The sequence below is a fragment of the Oncorhynchus kisutch genome, linkage group LG8, assembly GCF_002021735.2.
Source record: "Oncorhynchus kisutch isolate 150728-3 linkage group LG8, Okis_V2, whole genome shotgun sequence".
NCBI lineage: Eukaryota > Metazoa > Chordata > Actinopteri > Salmoniformes > Salmonidae > Oncorhynchus > Oncorhynchus kisutch.
In genome coordinates, this window is record NC_034181.2 from 30,684,091 (window position 1) to 30,711,792 (window position 27,702).

General features: G+C 42.1%; 1 protein-coding gene across 2 annotated transcripts; it reads left to right on the forward strand.

Annotated features, from left to right (window-relative positions):
- The first annotated feature begins 1,397 nt into the window (after positions 1-1,397).
- Positions 1,398-26,215, forward strand: LOC109895885 (glutamine--fructose-6-phosphate aminotransferase [isomerizing] 1). 2 transcript variants are annotated; one of them, XM_020489953.2, is made up of 20 exons: positions 1,403-1,479; positions 5,163-5,270; positions 5,612-5,719; positions 5,925-6,050; positions 6,640-6,698; positions 6,815-6,949; positions 7,049-7,110; positions 7,227-7,306; positions 7,397-7,511; positions 7,708-7,871; positions 9,021-9,116; positions 9,267-9,364; positions 9,581-9,701; positions 10,046-10,203; positions 15,110-15,224; positions 20,088-20,215; positions 20,704-20,871; positions 21,374-21,535; positions 21,654-21,738; positions 21,771-26,215. In XM_020489953.2, exons 1-19 carry the CDS (start codon positions 1,473-1,475, stop codon positions 21,696-21,698), a joined length of 2,055 nt encoding a protein of 684 aa, XP_020345542.1. In that variant the 5' UTR covers positions 1,403-1,472; the 3' UTR covers positions 21,699-21,738; positions 21,771-26,215. The 2 variants fall into 2 exon arrangements, with proteins under 2 accessions (XP_020345540.1, XP_020345542.1); XM_020489951.2 differs by having other exon boundaries at positions 1,398-1,479; positions 21,654-26,215.
- The last annotated feature ends 1,487 nt before the right edge of the window (positions 26,216-27,702 follow it).

Consider the following 27,702-nt stretch of genomic DNA (forward strand, 5'->3'; position numbering starts at 1 on the left):
GGAGATTATAACAGAACATGGCCAAGATGTTCAAATGGATGCACAAGAGGGGATGCATAACGTCCCTTGTTATGACCAAATAACTCAATCTTTGTTTCATTAGTCCAAAATTAAGCTGGCTATGTGTGTTTGCATACCTCAAGCGACCTTGTTTGTGGCGTGTGTGCAGAAAGGGCTTCTTCCGCATCACTCTCCCATACAGCTTCTCCTTGTGCAAAGTGTGCTGAATTGTTGAACAGTGACACCATCTGCAGCAAGATGAAGTTGTAGGTCTTTGGAGGTGGTCTGTGGGCTGTTTTTGACCGTTCTCACCATCCTTCGCCTTTGCCTCTCCGATATTTTACTTGGCCTGCCACTTCTGGCCTTAACAAGAACAGTGCCTGTGGTCTTCCATTTCCTCACTATGTTCCTCACAGTGGACACTGACAGCTTAAATCTCTGCGATACCTTTTTGTAGCCTTCCTCTAAACCATAATGTTGAACAATCTTTGTTTTCAGGTCATTTGAGAGTTGTTTTGAGGCCCCCATGTTGCCACTCTTCAGAGGAGAGTCAAAGAGAACAACAACTTGCAATTGGCCACCTTAAATACCTTTTCTCGTGATTGGATGCACTTGTCTATGAAGTTCAAGGCTTAATGAGCTCACCAAACCAAATGTGTGTTCCAATGAATCAGTGCTAAGTAGTTACAGGTATTCAAATCAACAGAATGCCAAGGGTGCCCACATTTTTGCATAGCCTATTTTTCACATCTGATTTAATTTCATACAACTTAATATTGCTACACTAAAAATCTTTGTCTGGACAATACCCCAGTACTCAGCTTTTATTAGAAAACGAATGGCATGCCACTGTGATCATTTTCTGTGACGACAGAGGAAATTATTATGCAGCCTCTGAGGGGTGGCCAAACCTTTTCATACGACTGTATGTCCAAACTCAGAATCAAATAGTCCTCATAAAAATAACATGGTAATTGTTTTTGCGCCCCATTTTACTTTCGGTTTTGTACACCAGTTTCAAACAGGAAAAAGTGATTTTCTACACTATACTTGCTTGTTTTGTCACATAAACTGAAATTAAGCCAACTATTACAATGTTTGCAACCAGGAAATAGCGGAGCGAGTCCTGTATAATACATCTTTAAAATTAGGCAGATATAAAGTAATAAACGAATATACTGACAAAGACCTACATAAATGTTATCATAAACTCTGAATAAATATTGGTTGACACTTTACAGATTTGCTTTCCATCCCCTCTTGTGCATACGGATATCTGCATCCTGCTGCCACGTCAGGGCTGTCTGTGTTGGCAGGTAAGAAGAAAGAGTGACAGCCGTTGCACCAATAGGAGAAGCGTACTGAGGAGAAACTTGGTTCCCATTCAATAGAATTTTAGGTGGGCGATGACTTTCATCGTTAGATGAGGAACTGAGTCACAGTTAGCTGTAGTTGGCAATCGAGGCGTAGACATGTGTGGTGAGTATTTAATAAGAATACATTTAATAATTGTACCTTTGCAACAATTTACAAAGATTATGGAAATTGTAAGTAGTTGTGAGATTAACACAACTGGTTTTGTAGAAGTATGTCTCAGTATTTGTAGCTAGCTAATGTGGACACATCAGCTTCCATCTCAAATCAAGAGAAGGCTACTAACGTTAACCTTAACCGCACTGATCACCTTATGGCTAATGGCTAACCTTTCATTTTTTTTTTACCATATATCCAAATTTGACTTTGGCTGTGTTATCTAGTGGAAACCCTGCCAGACGAAACAAGTTAACCGATAAAATGATTTATTTAATATATTTTAAATGGGCTTGTAAATTGGCTATCGGATCCATAGATAATGTTTTACAGCTCACAATGTTATCAGACAAATTGAGGGCGGCTAAGCGTTTTGATGTTTATTAGCAGTGTGCTATACACCCATAAAATCCATTGCTAGCTACTTGATTGACGCTGTGTTACCGTTCCATAATTCCTGTCATTGATGTTACAGCTTGGTATGATGTCGTCACGTTTTAATAGACTCTATATTAGGATTTATTAGCTACCTTTTCACCAGTTTACAAACCTGTTTGGTTTTGTCTGATGAGACAGAACTGCGCAAGTCGTACTGTTTCTTTAATTCGATTGCTAGAATAAATAGATCAACGCTGAAACTGGTGATAGTCTAAATGCCAGTTCTATAGTGATTGATCCCACATTGATTCGAATGAGTTACGAGGTCATTAGGGTGATACAAAATTATAGGTAACTAAACTATGTTTATTTTTGAACCTGTCTGAATGGTGATGGATTAGTTCTCCACTCTTCACCTCTCATATGCTGACTCTACACCTGGTTCATGAAGCACACAGTTGTGTTTTGTATAGCCAAACAGTATAAATAATTTGATTCATTCACTTTTGACGGTGGGGGGGGGGGGGGGGGGGGGACACTTGGCACTATTAAATCCGTTAGTAAAGAAGGAACACTGTCTTCTCTGTGTCACTTGTATCTGAGTAAGGACAAAAATGCCCAAATTAGATACTCCTCATACTGATAGGCTGCAGACTAATTCCTAAGGAAGGAATAATGATGACTGACATGCACTGAGATGTTATGAGGGCTCCTTATTTATTCTACTCTTTGCTAGGTAACCCTCGTTCTAAACAAAGCTGAGCCTTGTTTGTGTGCTCCCACCTTGCCTTGCCCATTCACCCCCCTGCTACCTTCCTCTGTCACCCTGTGCCCAGCTGCTTTCAATGGATGCTCTGTTGCACTGCTTCCATGGCACTTCTTGGTACATAGTCACTCTTTATTTTATCACAGCCCCTCTATATCCTCATCTTATTGGGAATTTATGTCATAGTGTTGTATTAGCCTAAAGAATAGCTACTGTCTCTTTGCGTTCATAATTTAGGCTAGTTTTATTTGACTGGTTTGTTTAAATTAGAGGTCGACCAATTATGATTTTTAAACGCCGATACCGATGCCGATTTATTGGAGGACCAAAAAGGCCGATTATCCGAATAATCGGCCAATTAATTTTTTGTAATAGTGACAATTACAACAATACTGAATGAACACTTATTTTAACTTAATGTAATACATCAATAAAATCAATTTAGCCTCAAGTAAATAATGAAACATGTTCAATTTGGTTTAAATAATGCAAAAACAGTGTTGGATAAGAAAGTAAAAGTGCAATATGTGCTATGTAAGAAAGCTAACGTTTCAGTTCCTTGCTCAGAACATGAGAACATATGAAACATAAGTCCTCAATATTCTCAGGTAAGAAGTTTTAGGTTGTAGTTATTATAGGAATTTTAGAACTATTTCCCTCTATACCGTTTGTATTCCATTAACCTTTGACTATTGGATGTTCTTATAGGCACTTTAGTATTGCCAGTGTAACAGTATAGCTTCCGTCCCTCTCCTCGCTCCTCCCTGGGCTCGAACTAGCAACACAACGACAACAGCCACCATCGAAGCAGCGTTACCCATACAGAGCAAGGGGAACAACTACTAGAAGGCTCAGAGCGAGTGGCGTTTGAAACGCTATTAGCGCGCGCTAACTTGCTAGTCATTTCACTTCGGTTACACCAGCCTCATCTCGGGAGTTGATAGGCTTGAAGTCATAAACAGCGCAATGCTTGACGCACAACGAAGAGCTGCTGGCAAAATGCACGAAAGTGCTGTTTGAATTAATGTTTACGCGCCTGCTTCTGCCTACCACCGCTCAGTCAGATAATTGTATGCTTGTATGCTCAGTCAGATTATATGCAACGCAGGACACGCTAGATAGCATCTAATAATATCATCAACCATGTGTAGTTAACTAGTGATTATGATTGATTGTTTTTTATAAGATAAGTTTAATGCTAGCTAGCAACTTTCCTTGGCTTACTGCATTCGCGTAACAGGCAGTCTCCTTGTGGAGTGCAACGAGAGAGGCAGGTCGTTATTGAGTTGGACTAGTTAACTGTAAGGTTGCAAGATTGGATCCCCCGAGCTGACAAGGTGAAAATCTGTCATTCTGCCCCTGAACAAGGCACCGTTCCTTGGCCGTCATTGAAAATAAGAATGTGCTCTAAACTGACTTGCCTAGTTACATAAAGGTATATAAAAAAATCGTCGCCCAAAAATACTGATTTCCGATTGTTATGAAAACTTGAAATCGGTCCTAATTAATCGGCCATTCCAATTAATCGGTCAACCTCTAGTTTAAACCCTCTGCCATTGTTCTTGCTGTGAGTTAATGTATGTGGGTTGTTGAAGGTAATGGGGCTGGACACAGGTAAAGGGGCACAAATAGGCATATGTAGGCAAACCTCTTTTCATCCTGTCATTTTTAGAATAAATGTCATTGTTTTCAATTGGTATCATATTCCTTTCAGATGAGTTCTAAACTTCACAGAAGCATAACCTAGAGCAGCTCCTGTGTAATAGTAGTGTAGTACCCTGCACCTGGTCCTTCTGTCAACATATTGCCCCAATACTAGAATGCCCTGTTCCACTTTCCACTGAGTCTCCTACATCTCAAGGTGACTCCCCATGTAAAACCTGTCTGGTAGCCTAACATCCAGGGCAGGCTGTGCCCTCAGCAACTGATGGGTGTGTGAACTACTGTGTAGTTCCACACACAACTGTTTCCAATTAGGCCCAACTACCAGTTCTGAAACACCATCCCAATCCACAAGAGGTTGAACAAGTCGGACTGGTTTCTGTTCTTGTTTGTTGACTTACTGTCAATGTATACATAGTTTCAGGTCACTGTTAAACTGCAATTCCTACAAGATGACTGACTCCATAGCTGCTTTACTTGGGTTACTATTTGAATGTTTTCACCTGTGGAAATTCTTGGTGTAGTTGTTGTTTTTAAGGTTGCTGTGAATTTTAATGAGACTGTAATATGCAGGCTGTTCAATGACTATCAGCTAGGCTAGCTAGTCAATGGAACTGTCAGTGTCTCCTACACAATACTCCTATTTGAAAAGAAAGCATGCATATTGTTTTTAGTTTTATTAACTTAATCAAAGAAAAACCAAAAGCAAACCAGTATTAGGCTTTGTTCACTTAATCCCTTAAAACAGTTGTGAAATTCCTTTGCTGTATATTTTGTTTGTGTTCCCTAGTTGAAATCTGTTTCTCTGTTCCTTCCTTCCCGTCAGGAATTTTTGCCTATCTGAACTACCATGTGCCACGGACTCGCCGGGAGATCCTGGAGATCCTCCTCAAAGGCCTGCTCCGTCTGGAGTACCGTGGCTACGACTCTGCCGGTGAGCTGATAGAGGCGGCTTGTGTCAACACACTGGCTGCGTCTGTCTCCATGTTTATCTGCTGCCTTTCCCTGTCACTGTAGACCCGTCGGCAGGCATCAGTTATTCTGCTGCTTATCTACAGGAGTCCATGTTTTTGTTCTTTCTCTCCTAATGATAAAAAAAAAAGATTGTCCGTTGGCTTCACTGTATGCCCAAGTCTTGAGCAGGACTATCTAATCACAGTTAAATTTCTGCTCCGTCTGCTGTCAGACTGTAGCATATGTAAAATAACTTCCAAAATCACACAACAGAGGCATATTTGAGTACTCTGTAGAAATACAATTCTCTCTCCTTGCCAGGTGTTGGAATTGATGGCGGGAACGGCAAGGAATGGGAGGCCAATGCCCGGTCTATTCAGCTGATCAAGCAGAGTGGAAAAGTGAAGGCTCTTGACGATGAGATCACCAGTAAGACCACATTTTATGTGTCTTTGACGGCTTATGTCTGTGTTCAGCATTTGTAGGAATGTTTACTGATTAGATAAGTGGATTTGACTGAAATGAATAGAAGGCATACAGTACAATGAAAATGGCTCAAACCTACTTCATGTAGGGTCCATTTGAATTGATTTATGAAGCTTGCCTTTCAACAGTGTTTGTGTTGGTCCCACAGAGCAGCAGGACATGGACATGGATGTGGAGTTTGATGTCCACCTTGGCATCGCCCACACTCGCTGGGCTACCCATGGTGCCCCCAGCCCTGTCAACAGCCATCCGCAAAGGTCTGACAAGAGCAACGGTCAGTACTTTAGACATCCCCTAAACTTGTAGTACAATGAAGGCCTCTCTTCGGTGTAGTCAACACATTCTGTTAGATATTGACTGACTATATAGAGTAAATCGGGATTTATTTAGAAATTGTATTTTAATTTCGGTTTTGTCTCATCGCTGCAACTCCCCAATGGGCTCGGGAGGTGACGGTCGAGTCATGCGTCCTCTGAAACATGACCCACCAAACCTCGCTTCTTAACCACCCGCTTAACCTGGAAGCCAGCCGCACCAATTTGTCGGAGGAAATTCTGCTCAATTGACGACGAGGTCCGACTGCGGGCGCCCGGCCCGCCCTAAGAAGTCTTTAGAGCGCGATGAGCCAAGTAAGGCCCCCCGGCAAAGCCCTCCCCTAACCCTGACGTTGCTGGGCCAATTGTGCACCGCCCTATGGGACACGTGATCACAGCCGGTTGTGATACAGCCTGGGACCGAACCCAGGTCTGTAGTGACTCCTATAGCACTACGATGCAGTGCCTTAGACCGCTGCGCCACTCAGGAGGCCCAAATAGGGATGTTTTTATTAAAAAAGTGTATGTGTGTATCGTCTTTTTCTTTAGAGTTCATTGTCATTCATAATGGAATTATCACAAACTACAAAGACCTGCGGAAATTCCTGGTAAGCAGAGCAACATTTCAACATATTAAATGTTTTGCCTAAAGCAGTCTTTCATTAATCAAGACTACCAGCAAGAGTGATCAGACTTCCATGACTGACATTCTACCATTCCACAGGAGAGCAAGGGTTATGAGTTTGAGTCTGAGACGGACACAGAGACCATTGCCAAGCTGGTGAAGTACATGTATGACAACCGTGAGAGTGAAGACCTCAGCTTTGCTACTCTGGTGGAGAGAGTGACCCAGCAGCTGGTAAGAGCCTGTTTCTCTACAGAGATTCTCCTAAAACTGTCCAGAGATCAGGTCTCGTGACCCGTCTCGTGATTAACACTGTTCTATCTTATCTCTTAGGAGGGAGCTTTTGTCCTAGTCTTCAAGAGTGTCCATTACCCTGGGGAGGCAGTAGGCACTCGGTACATTGCTACTACACTTCTAGTTACTCCTTGAATTGTAGAGGAATACTATCCAGTCATGATGCATCTTTCATTTTCTGTAATGATTGTAATTGTTTGTGTTTCTATGTAAATAGGAGGGGAGGTCCTCTGCTTATTGGGGTGAAAAGTGACCACAAGCTGTCCACAGATCACATTCCTATCCTGTATCGATCATGTACGTTATTAAAGTAACTGTTATCAATGTCAGAATGGAAGAAGGTAAGCAGCTGTTGTGTGTCTAACGTACTGTATTGTATGTCCCCAGCCGGTAAAGACAAGAAGGGCTGCCCCACCCTGCCCAGGATGGAGCAGGACACCTGCCACACACTCTTCGCTGAGGACAAGAAGTCTGTGGAGTACTACTTTGCCTCTGATGCCAGGTCAGACTCCTCAGTCTTTTACTCTATAGTAGTGATATCCCACTCATACATTGTTAGGTTTATTTTACAATACCCTCAGAATCAGTCTAGACAATTGTTTGGTCAAGGTCTCCTCCTAGGAAAGTGGGAATGAACAACTTCATAACATTTGCTTAACAACTAATTGGTGTTGACTGTTGCTCTGTTGTCATGGCAGCGCGGTGATTGAGCACACCAATCGGGTGATCTTCCTGGAGGATGATGACGTGGCAGCGGTGACGAATGGACGACTCACCATCCACCGCATCAAGCGTACAGCCGGAGACCACCCTGCCCGCGCCATCCAGACCCTGCAGATGGAGCTGCAGCAGATCATGAAGGGTGAGGGGAAGGTGGAGGGTAGAGGCTGGGTGCACAGCACTGTCATGGGTAACCCTCTGTAAAGACGATGGCGTTACTGAGGAATTGATGAGAGCCCTAGAATGCTTGTAATTGATTATTATCATTGTCACAAATAGTACAGTATACAAGGGTGATATTTACTTTGGCCTCTACTGCACTCTACAGTAATAATGTAGAAACAATGCTTGTTATTGCAACACATAGCACTCACACAATTTCCCCTGCCTCTTTCAAGTATCTAAGGCCATATGTGTACAGGTACACCACCATATTCTAATGTTTCAGTATCCTGCCCCGTAATTTTAGTCCAGGAGCCTGTTTTTACTGTGCAGCTGTAAATAGCAGCAGGTTTCAGATCTGTTGTACTTTTGAGGCGCACACACACACACACACAGCTGGGTGTTTATGGGGCTGACTCTGGTCCCCAGGGAAGAGGCCTGCATCAAAGGTAAGGGCTCAGACACCCTGGCTCCATCGCAGAGATCACACCAAGCACTTCTATATTGAGCTCACTGCTTGGAAACATCAGTTTCCTGTGGAGTAGACTGTGACTAAAGCTTTCATGATCTGAATTTTCAGAGTTCTGCTGTAAAGAGATGATTTTCCTCATGAAAATCAGATTTCTCCCACTTCTCCATGTCTCCAGCAGAGGATGCTGATACACTACCTGTCAGTTTCAGGAGACATTCCTTTGAGGTCCTGTCATTTAAGCCCCTGCCTCTCTCTCCTCCTAAGCCTCCATTCCAGGAGCTCTGCTGAAATAACCTAATTTGCATGACTTAAATTACGGTCAGCGCAAAAGCAGTCTGCAAAACATTCTCGTATTTCATTGTCACAAAGGGTGGTGCAAGGAAACCGCCATTTCCCTGTTGCCTCTTGTTTATTTTATTTAGTGAAGACATGCCTGATGATGTAAGTCTGCATTTAAAGACACAAGATCATTGTTATTTATCTCCAGTGTTATTTAACTCCCAACAGCTATAAAAGGCTGAATTAGATCAGCAAAACAACATGGTTTCCAGACTGGCTTACTTTAGTAGTCATTATGTGGCAACAGTAACCTTTACAAAATCTTTTTTTGTGATGTTGTTGAAGACTGAACCAATGTTTTTTTGGAACGCTTTTCAGGTAACTACAGCTCCTTTATGCAGAAGGAGATCTTTGAACAGCCAGAGTCTGTGGTTAACACCATGAGAGGAAGGGTCAACTTTGATGACAACACGGGTGAGATGACAGTTCCAGTGTAATACACAATGTCTGTCATTATACCCATCAAGGTTGTATCCTCATGATCAACTTCTATCTGAATACATACCAAGGAAAGGGATATTTGATTACTGTATTTTGATTGGCTGTTTCTGTTTGTGTCTGTAGTAATCCTGGGTGGACTGAAGGATCATATTAAAGAGATCCAAAGGTGTCGACGGCTCATCCTAATCGCCTGTGGCACCAGTTACCATGCTGGGGTGGCGGTGAGTACCAGATTCCCTCTTATAAAGGCAGCAATATTAGGTCACTGGCATAAAATCGCGTCGACTAGAGCCTAAGGCTTCAAGATAGGAAAAACAACTATACAAACAGAGACGTAAAAGTAAGTTATTGCTCTGAGTTGTACATGGAAACCTGTTTTTCAGTGTGGATGTCTTGTGTGTCCAGTACTGATGAACAGTGCTAATCTTTCCCTCTAGACTCGCCAGGTACTGGAGGAGCTGACTGAGCTGCCTGTTATGGTGGAGCTGGCCAGCGACTTCCTGGATAGAAACACACCAGTGTTCCGTGACGATGTCTGCTTCTTCATCAGCCAATCAGGTGGGAGGATCGGTGTAATCTGGAAGTGTCTCTTTCTCCAGGGACCTGAACATTGTCACGGTGTCTGTCTTTGTCTGTACACAATACGGCTTGTCTCGTACAAGCGATGTCTCATTCAAGTAAGTGCTCAGCCCTATGCCAATGCACCCAAAGCAATTCCTTCATCTCTTTACTGCTTGTAACTTCATGTGTTGATACTGAACGTATAGGCTTGACAATATCCAGTATTCTTGTCTATAGAACCTGATATTGTAAGCAAGATATACACATAGTCCAGGTAGTGGTAACCTCCTTATAGTATTTAGCCTTTAGAGTGCTGATTGCATTGCTATCATTGTGTGCAGGTGAGACAGCAGACAGCCTGATGGCCCTGCACTACTGTAAGGAGAGAGGAGCCCTGACGGTGGGTGTCACCAACACAGTGGGCAGCTCCATCTCCAGAGAGACCGACTGTGGGGTGCACATCAACGCTGGGCCAGAGATAGGAGTGGCCAGCACCAAGGTGAGGGGACAGAGTCACTGCTGCTCATAGCATAGCATTTCTCCAGACTGATGCCTTTCCCGTTGTTCACATACTGTTCTGTAGACACTCTGGCTGTTGAAACAGGAAACCTTCCCTTCACCATCCTCAGCTCTGGTCAAAAAAATGTCACTTCTGTGGTGGGAAACGCAGGCAGGTTTTTAAAATTGTACCTTTATTTAACTAAGCAAGTCAGTTAAGAACAAATTCTTAATTTCAATGACGGCCTAGCACGACAGATTTTTACCTTATCGAATCCCTGAGTTGACCTTGCAACCTTTCGGTTACTAGTCCAACACTCTAACCACTAGGCTACCTGCCGCCCCAGGTTGAAGTGTCTGTGGAAACTCTCCATTCTGGGTAGACTGTTAGTATTCTCTCAGGGTGGGGAAAATCCTCTATCCAGCTCCATTGTGTTTCAGGTGGTCAGACTGCACAAAGTTTTTTTTGGAGATGAGTGGAACTCGCTAACAGTTCCAAACTGCCTCTGGAAGCAACGTCAGCACAATAACAGTTCGTCGGGAGCTTCATGAAATAGGGTTTCCTTGGCCGAGCAGCCACACACAAGCCTAAGATCAGCATGTGCAATGCCAAGCGTCAGCTGGAGTGGAGTAAAGCTTGCCGCCATTGGACTCTGAAGCAGTAGAAACGCATTCTCTGGAATGATAAATTACATTTCACCATATGGCAGTCTGACGGACGAATCAAGTTTGGCGGATGCCAGGAGAATGCTACCTCGCCCAATGCATAGTGCAAACTCTAACGTTTGGTTGGGGAGGAATAATGGTCTTGTGCTGTTTTTCATGGTTTGAAAATGGCCCCTTAGTTCCAGTGAAGGGAAATCTTAATGCTACAGCATTATAGACAATTCTGTGCTTCCAACTTTGTGGCAACAGTAAGGTTAAGGCCCTTTCCTGTTTCAGCATGACAATGGCCCCTTGTGTAAAGCTGTATACAGAAATTATTTGTTGAGGTCGGAGTGGAAGAACTTGACTGGCCTGCACAGAGCCCTGACCGCAACCCCATCGAATACATTTGGAATTCATTGGAACACCAACTGTGCGCCAGGCCTAATTGCCCAACATCAGTGCCCGACCTCACTAATGCTCTTGTGGCTGAATGGAAGCAAGTCCCCCTACCAATGTTCCAACATCTAGTGGAAGCATTCCCAGAAGAGTGGAGGCTGTTATCGCAGCAAAGGAGGGACCAACTACATATTAATGCCTATGATTTTGGAATGTAAGGTTCGACAAGCAGGTGTCCACATACATTTGGTCATGTAGTGTACTTATTTTTGCAATAACATGCCAATATACTGCACTGTTGGTTTTCTGTGTAGTTAATGCAAACCCTGAAGCACTTGGGGACTAATGTCAATACATAGTGCATGTACAGTTGAAGTCTGAAGTTTACATACACTTAGGTTGGAGTCATTAAAACTTGTTTTTCAATCACTCCACACATTTCTTGTTAACAAACTATAGTTTTGGCATGTGGTTTAGGACAACTACAAGTCATTTTTCCAACAAATGTTTACAGACAGATTATTGAACTTATAATTCACTGTATCACAATTCCAGTGGGTCAGAAGTTCACATACACTAAGTTGAATGTGCCTTTAAACAGCTTGGAAAATTCCAGAAAATTATGTCATGGCTTTAGAAGCTTCTGATAGGCTAATTGACATAATTTGAATCAATTGGAGGTGTACCTGTGGATGTATTTCAAGGCCTACCTTCAGACTCAGTGAATCTGCTTGACATCATGGGAAAATCAAAAGAAATCAGCCAAGACCTCAGAAAAAAAATGTAGACATCCACAAGGTCTGGTTCATCCTTGGGAGCAGTTTCCAAATGCCTGAAGGTACCACGTTCATCTGTACAAACAATAGTACGCAAGTATTAACACCATGGCCGTCATACCGCTCAGGAAGGAGACGCGTTCTTTCTCCTAGAGATGAACATACTTTGATGCGAAAAGTGCAAATCAATCCCAGAACAACAGCAAAGGACCTTGTGAAGATGCTGGAGGAATCCTGTACAAAAGTATCTATATCCACAGTAAAATGAGTCCAATATCGACATAACCTGATAGGTCGCTCAGCAAGGAAGAAGCCACTGCTACAAAACCGCCATAAAAATGCCAAACTACAGTTAGCAACTGCACATGGGGACAAAGATTGTACTTTTTGGAGAAATGTCCTCAGTTCTATTTTTGTTTCATCAGACCAATTTGGCCATAATGACCATCGTTATGTTTGGAGGAGAAGGGGGAGGCTTGCAAGCCGAAGAACACCATCCCAATCGTGAAGCATGGGGGTGGCTGCATCATGTTGTGGGGGTGCTTTGCTGCAGGAGGGACTGGTGCACTTCACAAAATAGATGGCTTCATGAGGAATGAAAATTGTGGATTTTTTTCAAGCAACATCTCAAGACATCAGTCATGAAGTTAAAGCTTGGTTGCAATTGCGTCTTCCAAATGGACAATGTCCCCAAGCATACTTCCAAAGTGGCAAAAGGGCTTAAGGACGACAAAGTCAAGGTACTGGAGTGGCCATCACAAAGCCCTGACCTCAATACCATAAATGTGTGGGCAGAACTGAAAAAGCATGTGTGAGCAAGGAGGCCTACAAACCTGACTCAGTTACACCAGCTCTGTCAGGAGGAATGGGCCAAAATTCACCCAACTTATTGTGGGAAGCTTCTGGAAGGCTACCCAAAACATTTGACCCAAGTTAAACAATTGAAAGGCAATGCCACCAAATACTAATTGAGTGTATGTAAACTTCTGACCCACTGGGAATGTGATGAAAGCAAGAAAAGCTGAAATAAATAGTTCTCTACTATTATTCTGACATTTCACATTCTTAAAATAAAGTGGTGATCCTAACTGACCTAATACAGGGAATTTTTACTAGGATTAAATGTCAGGAATTGTGAAACTGAGTTTAAATGTATTTGGCTACGGTGTATGTAATCTTCCAACTTCAACTGTAGTTAACCCCTCTTTCTCTTGAAATGAGAACTTCCCCTGAAGTTTCTGGATCCTTTCGGAAGAGGTTATTTGAAACCCCTATATGCCACTGCCCTACACAAAACGCATAGTGCCTGATATTCTCATTTTTACACTGTAAAATGTAGAAATCCATGGTTCCTCTACTCTGAGCAGTGATCCTACAGTTTGCCGGAGTGGGGATGTAGATGACTGGAGTGAGTTCCATTCAGCAGTGGAGTCCCAGTCCCAGCTGCAGAGGAAAAAGAGAGACGGGTCCCTCCCTTTTCAGGCTTGGCTCAGGGACCCTCCAGTAGTTCCAAGTCTCCAGCACAGAGCAGAAAGCCTTCAGAGCACGTCTCAAAGACTCCATCCTTTACTGCTTGGCTGGCCCAGGCCCACACACCCAACCCAGAACAGCATAGCCCATCACGTCAGAGGAAATGAAGTATTTCACCCACTGCTCAATACACGCTCCTGCTGTCTCTGTTTGTGGTAACTTTTCATAAGAATAATATTATTCAGATGAACTTTCTGGGGGACATTCAACTGGATGCTTCTGGTGACGTCTTGTTTTTATGATTCGTCCCAGAATCGAGGCTTTCCTCAGAACTAGGCCTGCTGAACAACGTCCGGGTGAATGAAGGGGGTGGTTTTGCTCAGCTCCACACCTCTTGTATATATTTCACCACTCACTTCACCGCCTTAGCCAAACAATGGTGATTGTGGGAGTGAATGTAAGAAAATGAGAGCCTCCTGTGGTCTTTGTCCAAATAGAACATTTGGAGCATGCTTGTACACTTTAAAATATATATTTTATGTAACTGCTTGTCATGCTGTATTGCCTGACATGAGAAGGAATGCTGCAGCAGATTGAGGCCTCTGGGACATGGTTGCGTCAGTGTGTGACAGGCTAGCATGTGGCGTGAGCTGCTTTTCTCTGTCCACATTCTGGACAGAGTGATGGTGGCTTTAACATGGAAGAGGACCGTGGCTGTGGCTTTAATATGTGGATTAAATGCACTGCCACAAATCTGAGTGGATGACGAGGATTGTCAGAGTTGTGAGGCCCTGTGGTTGCACTGCTGTCAATGAAAATAGCTGCGTGAATGTTTTACAACCATGCCCTTGGGCCTTGGCTTTAGATGCTTGCACTCCTGTGTCCAGGGGTCCCGTCAAATGACTTGGCTCTTCTTGAAGAACATTGATTTAAATCTCCCAAACGGGTTCAGCGAGTCTTCTAATATCATCCTCCCTCCCTCCAAGAGTGGGAAGGATGATGACTGCGGGCTTGGGCTGAGATGTGGGGGTTTGTGAGTGGTAGTTTCATTTTTCAGAAGCATAAACATGAAGCGCATCATGGTTTTACTCTCTTCAGTTCTAGTTAAGGCCAGCTGTTTACGTGCTGTTTGTTTTTCTGGTGTCTTATTGTCAGGGGATGTGTTCATCGGTAGCGTTGCCAGATTGTGTGCTCATAATGCTAGCTAGCTCTCCACTGTCCTGTCCTGCAGTAAAGGGCATATGGGTGTCCAGCCCAGCTCTCCATCCACATTTCATCAGGTCCACATTATTGTGGAGCTGGAGACCAGCGCTGGCAACCAGAGCAGGTGGACAAGACACTACAGCTCCAATAACTGTACTGCAAAGCAAACAACGGGGGGATTTGGCAACCCAGGCGTGTTGCTGAGCTCAGGGTTCTGTCAACTCTGGCCCAGGATAGAGAGCGACGACTGTAAGGATGCCTTTTGTTTAAATCCAGCAGCGCTAGATAGGTGAGAATCACATTTCTGAGAGGGAACAGCAGCTGGGCGACACCTGGGACCTCAAGCTTTCTGTACTCTGATTTCTCCCGGAGCATTAAATGCATTATGTCTGTGTGTATTCTGTTGTTTTGCAGGCCTACACCAGTCAGTTTGTGGCTCTGATCATGTTTGCGCTGTTGATGTGTGATGACAGGATCTCCATGCAGCCACGGCGACGTGAGATTATCCAGGGACTGAGAGTTCTGCCAGGTAGGCCAGACCACATGCACATCCTCCTAAGACATTGCATTATACTGTTCATGACCATAAACACTAATGTCGGTGTGACGCTCACAGGGATGTGCAGATTCTGTGACACACTTGTTGTACTGACCTACTGTAATATAGACAGCAGTAGGTAATGGTCGGGGTTAATGGTCGGAGTCGGGTACAGTGGTTCCTTCTTTTAAAAGTTGTCATACTGCAGCACACCTTGCGGGCTGCTGCAGCATTCTATTTAATTGTCAGTCATTTTTACCATTAATGCACGTTAGTGCTAGTTTGACCACCAGAGGGTATCTTTGAGAAACATTTGATAGTCTTCAATATTGGCATTACTAGAGAATTTAAAACCTTTTTGTTGTAAGAACATAGTATATGGGATTGATTTTAAGAAATGTTGCTTAATTAATTTGATTAACATTATGGTGTTTCTATTCCAAGAAAAACTAAACCCTTAGGGTTTCCGTTAGGATGTAACGGAAAATATGGCGCCATACAACGTGATGGTTGGGAGTAGGCTACAGTTATAAGAACATAAGAGGATTGGCAGATTCGAAATTAATATCTAAGGGTCATAACATTTCCACACCCTAATTGTAATGTAACCAATACCCAAACGGTGATTCAGTGAAAATAAAAATCTCATTGATTTATCAAGACCAGTCCCCATGCTTGTCTCAGAGCAGCGAGAACCGATGCTGAAATAGTTATTGCTTCAAATCCTATTGCTTCTAACTTCAATATGCTTTTTAAATAAATTAGACCTACACCACTTCAGCACATTACTCAACACTAGTGAGACTCATTTTTCCTACAGTAGGCTTACAGTACATCTAAATAAAATAAAAAGATGTTTCAATGACGTGACTCCGCCAATAGTTACATTTAGAGGATTGGAGGATTCTAAATTATTATCTAAGGGGCATTTTTCATTAGGATCTGTGAGAATATATCATTCTAAATTAATAATATAATAATTGCTTTGTTTAAAAATGTACAATATTTTGGAGATTTATTTTGTTTTCATTTAACCTAGAGTGAGCGAGGGGGGGATAAAAAGCCATTCTTGAACATGGGGTGAGACATTCTCACAAATTTGTAAATAAAGAAAATGTGTTATTTAGAATTATTTCTGGAGAAACCAAAAGCCGCCTCATGTATCTCCTGGTGGTGGCTGGCACGAATATTGGACCAGCATCTGTTGCAACGTGGTTTGCACTTCGATGCAGTGTCTTAGACTGCTGCGCCACCCGGAAGGCCCCATCCACAAAGTTTTTAATGCTGATCAATTGCCTTGCACAAAGTATCAAAATACAGAGAGGTGTTGGAAAAGGTATATTGATTGTCCTACTAATGGCTCATAATGGAGTATTATAATACTGTACATGGTGTCCAGGTCAGGATAACCAAAACATTTTCTTTATTAAATACTATCAGAATGAATGTTGGTACTTATTTATTTTGATCCAAAGCCATGAATGAGTGAGTCACTGAGCTTTATGTAGGTGCCAAGGCTATATGATTGTGCCATCAACTTAATTATGAATAACTTTTATATTTTGTATATATATTTTTTAGAATATATTTATTTAAAAAATAAATTTTAAAAAGTGAAAGATTTGTAATCTGAATAAAGGGAAAAATAAGATTTGTGAAGGCCAAAACATTTATTTCTGTTTTTGGAGGGAGAGAAACACTGGGCCAATTGTGCGCTGCCCTATGGGACTCCCAATCCCGGTCGGATGTGATACATAACACTTTTTCCCCTTCCACATGTTAAAGGTTCCAATTGATAAATGTTTTTTTTTAATCAATTAGGATATCTACGTTTAACCACAATGTTTTATGTATTATTTGTTCTGTTTTTTTCTGGTGGATTAAACTGAAATTGCAACCAATCACGGCCGGTTGTGATGCAGCCAACCTAACTAAGAAATACATTTGACGATAGAATTCTCCCCCCACCCTCGTACTAGGCAAGTCTATTGTCCTGCTAATAGCCCAAATGGCGCTGTACGACATGACCGTGTGTTTGGAAGAGTATTTTCCAGTAAGCAACCATTTGTTTACCTTCATTAGCCTACTTTGTTCCAATATTTCTGTCATTCGGTGATATTTATTCCCATAGTAATTTGTTATGGATCTGTAAGGAAATAGACATCTCTGTTTTGAAAGAGTATTTTTACCATTTTATTAACGAAAGCATAAAGATGCTGATAAAGCATATACTGTACAGTACTTCTTCATCTGACATTTTGCGGTTGAATAAGGTCGCCCACACGCACTTTAAACATTTGGATAATAAAACATTTAAATTATTTTGAAGATGGAAGCCAGCCCTTTGTCCACTGATCTCCACGGATTGTTGTCGACATGGTTGTAAGCTCTGCAAAAACACATTCACGTTTTCACATTCACGCTCACAATTATTTTTTATTTTACCTTTTATTTATCGATTTTATTACTCTGTATGCCTACACAAACACATATATATATATATATATATATGAAAGAAAGAAAATGCACTGAAATCAAAATACCTTTTAGTTTTGGTGATCCTCTCAGCTCTGGCTCATTTTCAAGTCCTCTTGAAAATCCTATTCCTGGAACGGTTGGCACCATGGAAAGAAGCTGGCTTGATGAAAACGATGTTCATTTCGTCTGGGGATGTTCACACCTACAGTAGCCGGGTTATGAAGAGTCTATTGTCCTGCTGATCGGGCTACACCTACAAAGTACACTGTCCTTCACTACTGTAAATAAAAACACAGCATCTTGTTTACATTCTTTATTGGAACCACAATGTCACAAATAATTTGTAACTACCTTTCCAATTACTTTTAGAGTTTGGGTTTTTACAAATGTGCACTTTTCATGCCAATTTTCGTTAAATCCAGTTTGGATTTAATATAACCTTTGACTGACGCCTTTAGTGAGAGGTCTAATGCTTTAATATTTAATCATATCTGCCCTCTGAATTCACTTCTAAGGGGCTTTTTTCATGCAATTTATTAGTTACATTGTTTTAGTTTGAATGTGCAGACAGGCACTAAGAACAGCTAAAACGTTTCCCTAGTCAGTGCTGTTGTTAATGCAATGCCCCTTAGTGTTGCTCTGTGCTACCCAGTGGTTCGGGGGTCCACCCTCCCTTCACCATGGGCTAGGTCTGTCTTCTGTGCTTTGCTCTGCAGCCCGTGCCTCCTGCCCTCGTGCCTTGAACCTCGTGCTCTTACCGCTATCTCAGGGTAAAGCTGGAGAACTGCAAGGCAATCCAATTGTGCGCCACTCTGGAGCAATGACCAATATTTATTGTCCTGCAAGAAATGTTGTTTGCAGAATTCTCAGCCTGCTACGCTTGTGAAAAACAGGGTTGATAATATATGTAAGAATAAGGGACTTTTATAACATTCTAAATTCATTCATTTAAAAAAAAAAAAGAGAGATTTGGGAGATTTTGTTTTCAAATGTAAAGTGAGCGAGGAGAAAGGCCATTCTTGAACACGGTGAGACATTGTTTTTAATTTGTAAATAAAACCAGTTTGTTATTTAGAATATATTTCTGTTTTTAGAAGGAGAGAAATCAAAATCCTACCATCACGTCATGGGTCTCCCGGTCGCAGCCGGCATGAGTATTGAACCAGCATCTATAGCAACGCAGTTTGCACTCTGATGCAGTGTCTTAGACCGCTGCTCCACTCAGCTGCTGTACAACGTGACCGGTCGGGAGTAGGCTACGGTACTATAAGAGCAAAATGATCCTAACATTTCCACACCCTAATTGTAGTCTAAGTTTCTCTTAGAATAAAAACCTTAGTCTAACAACAGTTTTATTAAGTAATACAGATGAGTAGTAACAAAATATATATATTTTTTCCAGGTGTGTGTGCTGCAGGACAGAGGAATAGCAATTATTACACTATTGTTCTAAATTCAATCAGCACCTTCATCATTCAGTTCATTTGAAATTAAATGTTGAAGTCGTGCACAATTATCAGTTTCGGTGTGGCTTATGTCGCCCATTCATTGTCAGTTAGAGACACAGTGGTGCTTTGGGACCCAAAAGTATAATCAGTGCTCTAACTCCCCTCTGGTCTGGAGCAATGAAGTAGTGATGCAGGATACTGTAATAAAGCACAAATTACCTCTAAGTCCCGCAGCATAATCGCAAAGCATTTAGTTGAGAACCACTGTAATGATTGGAGTCAGGCAGCCAGAGAGAAATGGGGAAAGGACATTCATGTTCGTAGGCCTCCTGAGTCTGTCTTCGTTATCTGGCACCACGTTGCTCCAACTTTACTGTTTTTGTATGAGCAATATGCTTCGATATCAGAGAGCTAATGCAAGGGCTGGGCTGTGGAGGCTTCCTCAGGGAGAGGGAGAGTACAGGGGAGAGGGGGGAGGTTTTAGCAGCTGGGTCAGTCCTGGCTGTTTGCCCTGGCACACTCCTCTGGACCCAAAGCCTATGATGGGATCGGGTTTCCCTTATGGTAAGCTAATTTGGTTCGGAATGCCACACTGCTCTTTCCCTCCCCCCTGACCCAAGCCCCCATTGACCCCAGCCTCGAGGACCTGTTAACAGTGGCTTGCTGGACTGTGCCTTAGTTTACAGTCCTAACACCCATCCTGTCTCATCCAGGGGGCTGGTGTGATAATCTATTTTCTGACGTGTTTGAAGACATTCAACAGATCATTACGTTTTTGTTTCTCCCAGATGTATTGGAATATTATCAGCTAATATGATCTACCTCCTTTTTGTCTGTTTGCATTTGTCTATCTCTGTGTGCCTTCTCTTGTCCCTTCTCTCACTGTGTGTGTGTATATGCCTGCTCCTGTCCGCTCTCTGTGTGTCAGACCTGATCAAGGAAGTGCTGAGTCTGGATGATGAGATCCAGAGACTGGCCGCAGAGCTGTACCAGCAGAAGAGTGTTCTCATCATGGGCCGAGGCTATCACTACGCCACCTGCTTGGAGGGAGCACTGGTCAGCACACCTACCTTTATCTCCATTATCTCCTATCATAATGTGTCTTCAGACATGAATTCTACTGGAAACTCCATTCTCAACTCTTAAATGAGATTATCATCACATTCTAATAGCCCACAATAAGCCTCTGCACAGCTGTGTAGAAAATATTCTGCCCTAGTGGAGCCTAGCCTGCAGGAATGTCTGCTAAAGTGTTTTGGATCACAGCAACTAATTAGACTGCTCTAGAAACGTCTCTCTTGCATAATTGCAACAACACTCCACATTATTTATGGATTCTTAAAGTACTATGTATTGGCAATCCTCCAGTATCTCAAAAAGAGGCACACCAATGTGAAAGGAAATTGTTTGCTCAGTGTTCCCAGGCCAGTCTACTGATCCCTTTAGAATTTAAGATACTTGGGTTGAGTGTCTTTGGTGTATATGGGAGCCGCAGTGGGTGGCTTTCTATCTGACTGAGGTGTTTGTGCCTCTCTCCTCTCCAGAAAATCAAGGAGATCACGTACATGCACTCCGAGGGCATCCTGGCTGGGGAGCTGAAGCACGGCCCTCTGGCCCTGGTCGACAAACTCATGCCCGTCATCATGATCATCATGCGAGACCACACCTACACCAAGTGTCAGAACGCACTGCAGCAGGTGGTGGCCCGCTCGGTAAGAATTGCCAACACGTGCAATATCTCGAAACACACGATTTAGCTTTCCACCCCCCAACTGTTTGAAGGTTGGAACCACAGTAAACCATTGCCAAGTATGTTATCTGGTTGTTAAAATGGTAGATTTTTACCACCTGTTGTAGTGACCACTTACCTTCCAGTGTAAAATAAATAGGACTCAAAGACGACATGGATTTTAAGTGCTTTATGCACACATACTTTACACATTAGATATGTTATAACAGTAATATCAAAAGGACCTCACTATTCCATTCACCACAATAGTGGGAGGAGTTATTTCACCATGACATCACCACTCTCGCTAATCTACCACAGATGTGGAACTGAGTTTTGGGTTTGCGACATGAAAAGAAAGTGAAAGCAGGTATTCTTCAGGTGAAGGACCAAACTATCCCGTTCACATTTCCGAACTGAACTCCAGGTAAAAGGAAATGACACACGGTGTTATCCTGGAAACATGCCATTTGTTTGGTTTACAGGGCCGACCCATCGTGATCTGTGACAAAGATGACTATGAGACTGCCAAGAGTTCGAGCCGCACCATCAAAGTGCCGCACTGTGTGGACTGTCTGCAGGGCGTTCTGAGTGTCATCCCCCTGCAGCTGCTCTCCTTCCACCTGGCTGTGCTCAGGGGCTTTGACGTGAGTACTGCACTGTCACTGAGATGGGTTCTTGCTGTAGGCCTTCATAATGGGTAGTTTATTTCTTAGGGTTATAACTTGGCAAATTTCGAAATGTCTTACTCTTCTCCCAATACAGGTGGATTTCCCAAGGAACCTGGCCAAATCTGTGACGGTAGAGTGAAACATGCCATTTGAAGCCCCAAAAACCCATTTCACCTCACATACATACATACATACATACATACATACATACATACATACATACATACATACATACACTACGCAGGAACAGCTGTCACATGGATACCAAGAGGAGCAGAGAGAGCACACTTTCCTGTTTTATATGTCTTGTCATATTTTTATGCAATTGTTACTCTTGTACTCTAAGCATTCTCTATCTGTCACTTCTCTCAAAACACATTTGAAGGCATTGTTATGAATTGTATTGTTTTTTTTGTCAAGTGTGGTAAGGTAAGGGTTGGCAGTAATGTTGGCATTTAGGAGCTCACATCGGTTACTGGAGTGCATGCAGTTAATGATCCAACTAAAGGAAAGATGGAAAAAATATCTATTTTGGATGATGCCCAACAGTGCTCATAACTGAAATGTGCACATCTTTTCAATGTTGACTACTTGCAGCTGTTTTTTCAGTTAATTCAGCTGTTTGTTGGCTGAAGTCAAGAGTCTATAGGAAAGTCTTACTGAAGTTTCTGGTTCTTTTGGTGTTTCATTGGTGCAATGATTTTGTCTATTGAGATCAGTTTTCTTTGGCAGCTAGAACATCTATAACCGTCATTTGAAATGTTTCTGTTACTTTTGTGTATGTTGAGTAAAGTCTTAAATCATTCCGAGTCATATTGTAGTCCCGACTCTAAATCTGAAGTGCTTCCAGGAAGAAAGTCTGTTAAGTCATGCTTTAGCCTACTGACCTGTGCCAGAGGTTGAGAACTCCCCCGTTGTTTTCCTCGGAATGCCATAATGACAAATTATTTTTGACTTGTAACTTGTAAAAGTTTTTGAATGTTTTATAGTACAACAAGAAACTTGTAACATGCTTGCTTGTGTATACTATTGTGTAACTTTTTTAGTCATTGGCTAGGTTACAAAAGCAACTTGCAGTGATGCACTCCTTGTGGTTTGGCAGACCTCCTATAGGAGAGTTAACAAACTCTCGCCTAAACCATGTTGAGCATCTGAATGATTGACTGTCCTGGCATAATAATCATGCTTTTAAAATTCTAACAGCTACTGTGTCCGAGTGACATGAGTTGAATCATTTACCCAATCATTTGAAAGATGGCACCGTACAATGTTAGACATCTACAATGAAGACTAGTGAAATAATGAAATTATTACTTATCTCTCTAAGCCTATGTTACTGTCATTGTGACTTGGTGGAAGTGTAGCAATATTCAAAACTCTTCAATTTCACTGGTCTTGTTGACCTATTTTCTGCCTTGTTGCTGAGGAGGCTCAATTTGGGTCTCTGGTCTACAATATAACTCTAAATAGAAGAAAAAGTACCAAGTGAAATGAAGTTGCTGCTCAGAGTGCTATTTGCACCAACATTTTGCCTACCCCATGCCCTGCCACCATACCAATTTTAATTGCAATATTGGGACCATTTATTTTTTTCCTTTCTATTAATTTGTACGTTTCTCATTTTGTTTACTTGGTAGAAAGCTTATTTTTGATCTGAATGTGACTGACATTCGAGATGTCCCCTGTACCCAAAAAAAGGTCACTATTTTACAATCGCTTATGCAGTCAAAAACCAAAAAACCTTTATGTTAAATTTGCTTTGAGTAACCAAAGGTATGGTTTTAGAGATTATGTTCGTAGGGGTTTGTGTGTACTGTAAGTGGTCTGTCCAGAAGAGGCCTACAGGGCAATACAGCAAGCTTGTTAAAATATGTAGCTGCTATTGTAGATGGAACTCAACATGTCAGCTGTGTGCTCTCCCAAATGTCTAATAAATTAGTCTTTTTATAAACCAAGGTTGAAGCAAAGCATGTAAAATCACAGAAGAAAAAATACTTTCTAAATAATAGGCCATTCTAGGTTTCTTTTTTTTACTTTTCAGTTTAAGATCTTTGTCTTGCTGTTGCAATCAAGCCTTAAAATTTGAGTTTTTAGGCAAATCACCTGAAAAGTGGTCTCTATTCAGCCTTTGCATCTGTTTCTTCTTAATTGTATTGCATTTACTGAGCCAGTGTACTGTATGCGTCCACGTTGACTAAGGACCCTAGCAAAGACCCAGTTTTAAACTGGACATGGTACTATTAGAAGTGATTTAGTAACCTATGTAAAATTGCAGGTGTTTGACAGGTTTTTAGACTTGAAGTATGGACAAGGGAACCGCTTTAGGGTCTTTCTATAAATAACAGGGCCAACGTGACATTGGGATCAAAATTTCTAAATGGTTTGAAATAAAAAGGCTTTTCATGCAGTTCCACATGTGTACTTAAAGGAATAAAAGTGAATATATGCAAATTGACTCCACTCCTATACAACATGGGCCTAGGACTATACATCTATTAAGCAAGGTTCATACAGATATTGGCATGTCGAATTCAGGACTTTCAGGGTCTTTTTTTAAGCACTTAATTGTAATTTTCAAAGACCTTTTATGTTATACAAATGTATAATTTATATAGTGCCTTCAGAAAGTATTCAAACCCCTTGACTTTATCCACATTTTGTGTTACAGCCTGAATTACAAAATGGATTAAATAGATGTATTTCTCACCCAACACACACACACACACACACACACACACACTACTCCATAATGACAAATTGAAAATGAAATACAGAAATATCTCATTTCCATAAGTATTCACACCACGTCATTACGTTGTAGAATCACCTTTGGCAGCGATTACAGCTGTGAGTTTTCCATACCCAGATAAGCGCTGTGAAATGTTTTTGATCTTTTGCTAGACAACCATTTTCAGGTCTTGTCAGATTTTCAAGTAGATTTAAGTCAAACTGTAACTTGGCCACTCGGGAACATTCACTCTCTTCTTGGTAAGCAACTCCAGTGTAGATTTGGCCTTGTGTTTTTAGGTTATTTTCCTGCTGAAAGGTGAATTAATCTCCCAGTGTCTGGTGAAAAGCAGACAACCAGGTTTTCCTCTAGGATTTGACCTGTAGTACTTAGCTCCATTCCACTTCTTTTTTTTATCCTGAAAAACTCCCCAGTCCTTAACAAATACCCATAACCTGATGCAGCCACCACTATGATTGAAAATAATGAGTGGTACTCTGTATTCAGGACAAAAAGTGAATTGCTTTGCTAAATATGTTGCACTATTACTCTAGTGCCTTGTTGCAAACAGGATGCATGTTTTAGAATATTGTTATGTGTAGGCGTTCTCCTTTTCACTATCAATTGGGCTAGTGTTGTGGAATAACTACAATGTTGTTGATACAGCCTCCTTTTTCTACCATCAGTCATAACTGATATAAAGTCAAGTGTTTTATCATTGCAATGCCTCACGGTGAAAAGACTGAGCGGTGTCCGTCCTCTCTGGCAACTGAGGTAGGAAACACTCCTTTATCTTTTTGTAGTGACTGGGTCGATTGATACACCATCCAAAGTGTTATTAATAACTCAAAGGGATATTCAGTGTCTGCTTTTATTTTATTTGTTTACCCATCTACCAACAGGTGCCCTTCTTTGAGGCATTGGAAAACCTCCCAGGTCTTTGTGGTTGAATCAGTGTTTGAAATTCACTGCTCGACTGGGAGACCATAATTGTATGCGTGTGTGGTACAGCGATTAGGTAGTCATTCAAAAATGGTTAAACACTTATAGTCCATGCAACTTATGACTTGTTAAGCAAATGTTTACTCCTAAACTGATTTTAAGCTTGCCATAACAAAGGGGTTGAGTTCTTATTGACTCAAGCCATTTCAGCTTTAGATTTGTAAACATTTCTAAAAACAATTCCACTTTGACATTATTGTATTGTGTGTAGGCCAGTAACCAAAAAAATACATATACATTGAATCCATTTAAAGTTCAGGCTGTAACACAACAAAATGTGGAAAAAGTCAAGTGTGAATAATTTCTGAAAGCACTGTAATTGTACATATAGAACACACACCAAAAAAAGGCTTTTTTTTTTTTATAAGTGTGGCAATACATTGACATTCAAATTATTAATATTATTACAATTCTAAAATGTGAGAATAAAGAGGACATTGCCTGACTAAATAGACTGGATGCATGCATGGTGATTTTGTAGTTCAATCCCCTGATGTCTTAATGTAATAACATGAAACAATTTTCAGATCATTATCACTGACTTATTAACAGCTGTAACAAGTTGTCCACTGTAGGAAATCCTCAGTGGTATCCTACTTAAGAGTTTCCCAAACTCAGTCCTGGGCACCCCCTGAGTACACATTTTGTTTTTTTGCCCTAGCACTATACAGCTGATTCAAATAGTCAAAGCTTGATGATAAGTTGGTTATTTAAATCCGCTGTGTAGTGCTAGGACAAAAAAAAGATTTTGCACCCAGTGGGGCCTCAGGACCTAGTTTTGGAACCCTGCCTTAGTTTATAGAAAGACCCATTAACATTCAGGTCCTGCAACATATGTTGGAAACTGTTGTGTTATTGTGGGAGTGGGGTGCTTTATGATCTGATTTACTAGAACTGATGTTATATTAAAGTATTTCTTTTTCGGTGTCTGTTTTTAGAGTCTTTAATATTGACAGTGGGATTAGGTACTCCCAGAAGTATGCCCCTGGAGTAACAACTTCAAATCCAATTTATTTCTAAAGCCCTTTTTACATCAGCTGATATCTCAAAGTGCTGTATAGAAACTCCAAACGGCAAGCAATGCAGATGTAGAAACACGGTGACAAGGGAAAACTCTCTGGAAAGCCCGTTCTGGGCTAGGAAGAAACCGAGAGAGGAACCAGGCTATGAGGGGTGGACAGTCCTCTTCTGGCTGTGCTGGGTGGAGATGATAACAGAACATGGCCAAGATGTTCAAATGTTCATAAATGACCAGCAGGGTCAAATAATAATCACAGTGGTTGTGATTAGGAGCCAACTGAGTAAATGTCAGTTGGCTTTTCATAGCTAATCATTCAGAGTATCTCTACCGCTCCTGCTGTCTCTAGAGAGTTGAAAACAGCAGGTCTGGGACAGGTAGCACGTCCGGTGAACAAGTCAGGGTTCCATAGCCGCAGGCAGAACAGTTGAAACTGGAGCAGCAGCACGGCCAGGTGGACTGGGGACAGCAAGGAGTCCTCGGAGCAGGTAGTCCTGAGGCATGGTCCTAGGGCTGGTTCTTCTTCTTCTTCGAGAGAGAGAAAGAAAGACAGAGAATTAGAGAGCGCATACTTAAATTCACACAGGACACCGGATAAGACAGGAGAAATACTCCAGATATAACAGACTGACCCTAGCCCCCTGACACAGACTACTGCAGCATAAATACTGGAGGCTGAGACCGGAGGGGTCGGGAGATACTGTGGTATCTGACGATACCCCCGGACAGGGCCAAACAGGCAGGATATAACCCCACCCACTTTGCCAAAGCACAGCCACCACACCACTAGAGGGATATCTTCAAACACCAACTTACCATCCTGAGACAAGGCCGAGTATAGCCCACAAAGATCTCTGCCACGGCACAACCCAAGGGGGAGCGCCAACCCAGACAGGAAGTTCACATCAGTGACTCAACCCACTCAAGTGACGCACCCCTCCTAGGGACGGCATGAAAGAGCACCAGTAAGCCAGTGACTCAGCCCATGTAATAGGGTGAGAGGCAGAGAATCCCAGTGGAAAGAGGGGAACCGGCCAGGCAGAGACAGCAAGGGCGGTTCGTTGCTCCAGAGCCTTTCCGTTCACCTTCACACTCCTGGGCCAGACTACACTCAATCATAGGACCTACTGAAGAGATGAGTCTTCAATAAAGACTAAAAGGTTGAGACCGAGTCTGCGTCTCTCACATGGGTAGGCAGACCATTCCATAAAAATGGATCTCTATAGGAGAAAGCCCTGCCTCCAGCTGTTTGCTTAGAAATTCTAGGGACAGTTAGGAGGCCTGCGTCTTGTGACCGTAGCGTACGTGTAGGTATGTACGGCAGGACCAAATCAGAGAGATAGGTAGGAGCAAGCCCATTTAATGCTTTGTAGGTTAGCAGTACAACCTTGAAAC

Bases quoted from the DNA above. Each gene is read 5' to 3' on its own strand.
- LOC109895885 (XM_020489951.2), top strand. The intron at 7,307-7,396 runs GTACGTTATTAA...GTATGTCCCCAG, and splicing joins TCCTATCCTGTATCGATCAT to CCGGTAAAGACAAGAAGGGC. The intron at 9,702-10,045 runs GTGGGAGGATCG...CATTGTGTGCAG, and splicing joins CTTCTTCATCAGCCAATCAG to GTGAGACAGCAGACAGCCTG.